General features: G+C 41.6%; 1 protein-coding gene across 2 annotated transcripts; it reads left to right on the plus strand.

Annotated features, from left to right (window-relative positions):
• Positions 1–476: 476 nt before the first annotated feature.
• On the plus strand, positions 477–4,469 carry LOC311116954 (cysteine-rich protein 1-like). Of its 2 annotated transcripts, none has more exons than XM_084191963.1 (4): positions 477–678; positions 3,085–3,179; positions 3,802–3,856; positions 4,040–4,469. In XM_084191963.1, the coding sequence occupies exons 1-4, from the start codon at positions 636–638 to the stop codon at positions 4,102–4,104; spliced, it is 258 nt and encodes an 85-aa protein (XP_084048089.1). In that variant the 5' UTR covers positions 477–635; the 3' UTR covers positions 4,105–4,469. The 2 variants fall into 2 exon arrangements, with proteins under 2 accessions (XP_084048089.1, XP_084048090.1); XM_084191964.1 differs by having other exon boundaries at positions 529–678; positions 4,043–4,142.
• The last annotated feature ends 660 nt before the right edge of the window (positions 4,470–5,129 follow it).

Consider the following 5,129-nt stretch of genomic DNA (forward strand, 5'->3'; position numbering starts at 1 on the left):
TGTTTTCACAGCCTTTTTTGTTCATATCTTTCTAGTTCTATATATCATATATTTCTAATTCTATGTATCATATCTTTCTAGTTCTATGTATCATATATTTCTAGTTCTATATATCATATCTTTCTGGTTCTATGTATCATATCTTTCTGGTTCTATGTATCATATCTTTCTAGTTATATGTATCATATCTTTCTAGTTCTATGTATCATATCTTTCTAGTTCTATGTATCATATCTTTCTAGTTCTATGTATCATATCTTTCTAGTTATATGTATCATATCATTTCATAACATAACTTTGTCCTATTTCTATGTATATTTTGTATTACCATTGACACCAATGTGTTGATATAGCATTTTCTTTTGAAATGATTTTTCTTTGTCTCGCTGTGACAATGTACTCGCCACATCCTGGTTCTGTCATCAGAACTCGTCACATTCAGAGAGTTGAACCTATTTCCTGTACATCTCTCTGACACACACACGTTTTCTCTACACACTCTCTCACACACACATTCTCTTTCTCTACAGACACTTTCTCTCTCTCTACACACACGCTTTCTCCATCTCACACTCACACTCTCTACGTCCACACTTGCTGTCTGCTAAATAACCGTGTCAGGAATATCATCTATCATGGTGGGCTACTGTCCCATCTGTGGGAAACCCGTCTACTTTGGTGAGTGCAATGTGTGGGAGTGTATGTGTGGGAGTGTGTGTGTGTGTGTGTGTGTGTGTGTGTGTGTGTGTGTGTGTGTGTTTGCAGTGTCATACAGTGGGTCAGAGATGCCATAGAATTATGGAATAGTTACAGGTTTCTGAGAGGCATCGCTCACAAATATTTTCTAGCCTCAATCGTTATACCTTTCCTATTGTGTGCGTGTGTCTGTGTGTCTGTGTGTGTGTGTGTCTGTGTGCGTGTGTGTGTGTGTGTGTCTCCATGCTCTGAACAGTCTGTCATGACTCACACACAGACAACAGGAAGTGGCTTCTCTGAGGGAGCAGACTGTTCTCTAACACACCGGCTATGCTCCAACACTCTAACCTGGTGTCCTTTCCTTTCTAACTGGCCTTCTTTTCATCCCGGGATAAGTTCCAACACCCTAAACTGGTCTCTTTTCCTTGACTGGCTGGGTTCCAATAGTCTAACCTGGCTTCCTTTCCTTCAGAGGCTGGGTTCCAATAGTCTAACCTGGCTTCCTTTCCTTCAGAGGCTGGGTTCCAATAGTCTAACCTGGCTTCCTTTCCTGCAGAGGGTGGGTTCCTATAGTCTAACCTGGCTTCCTTTCCTACAGAGGCTGGGTTCCAATAGTCTAACCTGGCTTCCTTTCCTGCAGAGGCTGGGTTCCAATAGTCTAACCTGGCTTCCTTTCCTTCAGAGGCTGGGTTCCAATAGTCTAACCTGGCTTCCATTCACCTGGCCTCCTTTCCTTTCCTGTGTCTTAAGTCCTCAGTTGATATGAGGCAGCAGACTGTTGTCTCACATTCCGGCTTTGTTCAAATACTAACTTGGCTTCCTTTCCTTTAGGGACTTGCATTATTTGCATGTGTCCGGTACAGGAACTAGGGTTGCAAATTAAAGACATATTATTGGATAGTTTCTATGTTTACCAGTAAACTACCAGAATTTTGGTAACATTTAAGTTTTGGGGGGAATTTTATCAAATGACATCTAGTTGTCTTTTTGGGTACTTCAGATTATCACATGAGTCTGTAATGATCTCTGGCCCTCTGTGTGGCCTTATCACATGAGTCTGTAATGATCTCTGGCCCTCTGTGTGATCTTATCACATGAGTCTGTAATGATCTCTGGCCCTCTGTGTGGCCTTATCACATGAGTCTGTAATGATCTCTGGCCCTCTGTGTGGTCTTATCACATGAGTCTGTAATTATCTCTGGTCCTCTGTGTGGCCTTATCACATGAGTCTGTAATGATCTCTGGCCCTCTGTGTGGCCTTATCACATGAGTCTGTAATGATCTCTGGCCCTCTGTGTGACCTTATCACATGAGTCTGTAATGATCTCTGGTCCTCTGTGTGGCCTTATCACATGAGTCTGTAATTATCTCTGTCCCTCTGTGTGGCCTTATCATATGAGTCTGTCATTATCTCTGGTCCTCTGTGTGGCCTTATCACATGAGTCTGTAATTATCTCTGGTCCTCTGTGTGGCCTTATCACATGAGTCTGTAATTATCTCTGGCCCTCTGTGTGGCCTTATCACATGAGTCTGTAATTATCTCTGTCCCTCTGTGTGGCCTTATCACATGAGTCTGTAATGATCTCTGGCCCTCTGTGTGGTCTTATCACATGAGTCTGTAATTATCTCTGGTCCTCTGTGTGGTCTTATCACATGAGTCTGTAATGATCTCTGTCCCTCTGTGTGGCCTTATCATATGTTAAATATATACAATAATTAAATAAGATGGTTTAAAATATATATATATATATATATATATATATATAATACAAAGCTGTAAAACATTATCCTTAATATAAACCATGAACTTAGTAAATAGCATTGGTGTTTAATATGAGGGTTTCAGCATGAAACATACTTTATATATCTTTTTTTACACACTTGTATTTATTTGACTGTCAATATGTCTTTGTTGTAAATGTGTTGCCGCCAAATTGGTGGCAGTTGTGAAAAAAGTAAATAGTTGTCAGAGTTGCAGAATTAATTTAATATAATGCCATTGTTGATTAGATGCTTTTTTCATTAATTAGGCTATTTTCTTTTGAAAATGCATGGACAATATGGACACAGACACACTATATAGGAATACCTTAAAAAAAAGTTACTCAAGTATAAATTTCCAAAGTTACCATAGAACATCCCAGTAACTTTGGTAAATTACCGCTAGCTTAGCAACTCTAACAGGAGCCTAACAGGTAACTCTCCAGTCACAGTGCAGATCTCTCTCTGAATGGCAGACACCATTTGACCTCTAACCCCTGCTATCCTCTAACCCCATTGGTTCATGACAGACATTTAACCTCTAACCCTTGGTATCCTTGAACCACATTGGTCCATGACAGACATTTAACCTCTAACCCTTGGTATCCTTGAACCCCATTGGTCCAGGTGAGAAGAAGAGGTCGTTGGGGCATGACTACCACCCTCTGTGTCTGAAGTGCCAACAGTGTCAGAGACAGTTGACCCCAGGACAACATGCAGAGGTATGAGAGAGAGAGAGAGAGGGGAGAGGATGAGGGAGAGAAGGGGGAGGGAGGAATGGGAGCTGAGAGGGAGGGGGGAGAGAGGGGGAAAGATAGTCCCAAAAGTGTCAGAGACTGTTGACCCCAGGACAACATGCAGAGGTATGGAGAGAGAGAGAGAGAGAGAGAGAGAGAGAGAGAGAGAGGGGTGAGGGAGGGGAGGAGAGGGGGAAAGGTAGTATCAACAGTGTCATAGACAGCTGACCCCAGGACAACATGCTGAGGTACAAAGACAGGGGGGGGAGGGAGGGAGGGAGGGAGGGAGGGAGGGAGATAGTATCAACAGGGAGGGAGGGAGAGAGGGAGGGAGGTATAACGTGGAGGGGGAGATGTAGGAGGGAGAGGAGGAAGTGAAGGGGGAGAGAGAGTAAGTATCTATCTATCTATCTATCTATCTATCTATCTATCTATCTATCTATCTATCTATCTATCTATCTATCTATCTATCTATCTATCTATCTATCTATCTATCTATCTATCTATCTATCTATCTATCTATCTATCTATCTATCTATCTATCTATCTATCTGTGTATATTTATGTATCTAATGAACTAAGATGTTTTCTGTGCATTGTGTTTCAGCATGATGAGAAGCCCTACTGCACTAACTGTTACATGAAGACGTTCGGTCCCAGAGGTAGCTACTCCCTGGTGATGTACTGTACCAAATGGCAGCCTATTCCCATAAATATGGTGTATACAGTAAGCCTCTCATGTATCTCTCTCTCTCTCTCTCTCTCTCTCTCTCTCTCTCTCTCTCTCTCTCTCTCTCTCTCTCTCTCTCTCTCTCTCTCTCTCTCTCTCTCTCTCTCTCTCTCAGCAGGTAACAGGAGAATGATGTCATACTGTCACAGCTCAGCCTCCTCTTCCTCTTCCTCCTCCTAGGAACCAGTCTAACCAAAAAAACTACCAAAATACAACCTAATGAAAACTAACTGCCTATCAACAAGGATCTATGTTCAACCAACCTGACATTCAGCCAACAAGCCAATGACTAAACAACTAGGCCCAACATTCAACCAACCAACCAATGTTCGACCAACCAAGAAATAACCAATAGACAACCAACCTGACATTTAATTAACTACTATCCAACCAACCTGACATTTAATTAACTACTATCCAAGCAACAGACATCAGTCTCACTCTGAAAGTCCCCCTCTTTCAGTCAATCATAAAACAACTACCTGGACCACAACTTTGTGCTCAATGGAGACGGTTGCTCTTCAATAAAACAAAAGCTACTACAGCCGTCTTGTTGCAGTGTGTGAGTTAAACACAGGGTCCCTTTAGGCCTCAACACATCCTTATACTACACATGTACTGGAGTGGACACTCCCTAGCAAGATCATGTCTAGAATACCACCGGAGTTCTGAACACACACACAAACTTACAGAATTGGAGTGTAGCTATGCACCTCTCCCTGTCTCTGTCATCAACCAAAGCCAGAGAAGGAGTATGTGTATGTGTATGTGTGTGTGTGTGTGAGAGAGAGCGAGAGAGAGAGAGAGAGAGAGAGAGAGAGAGAGAGAGAGAGTGAAAAACCACAGTGTGCCATCACAGCTGCAAGATTTGTGACCTGTTGCCACAAGAAAAGGTCAACCAGTGAAGAACAAACACCATTGTGAATACAACCCATATTTATGTTTATTTATTTTCCCATTTGTACTTTAACTATTTGCACATTGTTACAACACTGTATATAGACATAATATGACATTTGAAATGCCTTTATTCTTTTGGAACTTCTGAGTGTAATGTTTACTGTTAATATTTATTGTTTATTTCACTTTTGTTTACTATCTACTTCACTTGCTTTGGCAATGTTAACACACGTTTCCCATGCCAGTAAAGCCCTTAAATTGAAACTGAAATTAGAGAGAGAGAGAGAGAGAGAGAGAGAGAGAGA

Source organism: Coregonus lavaretus (assembly GCF_964263955.1).
Source record: "Coregonus lavaretus genome assembly, contig: HAP1_SCAFFOLD_2498, whole genome shotgun sequence".
NCBI lineage: Eukaryota > Metazoa > Chordata > Actinopteri > Salmoniformes > Salmonidae > Coregonus > Coregonus lavaretus.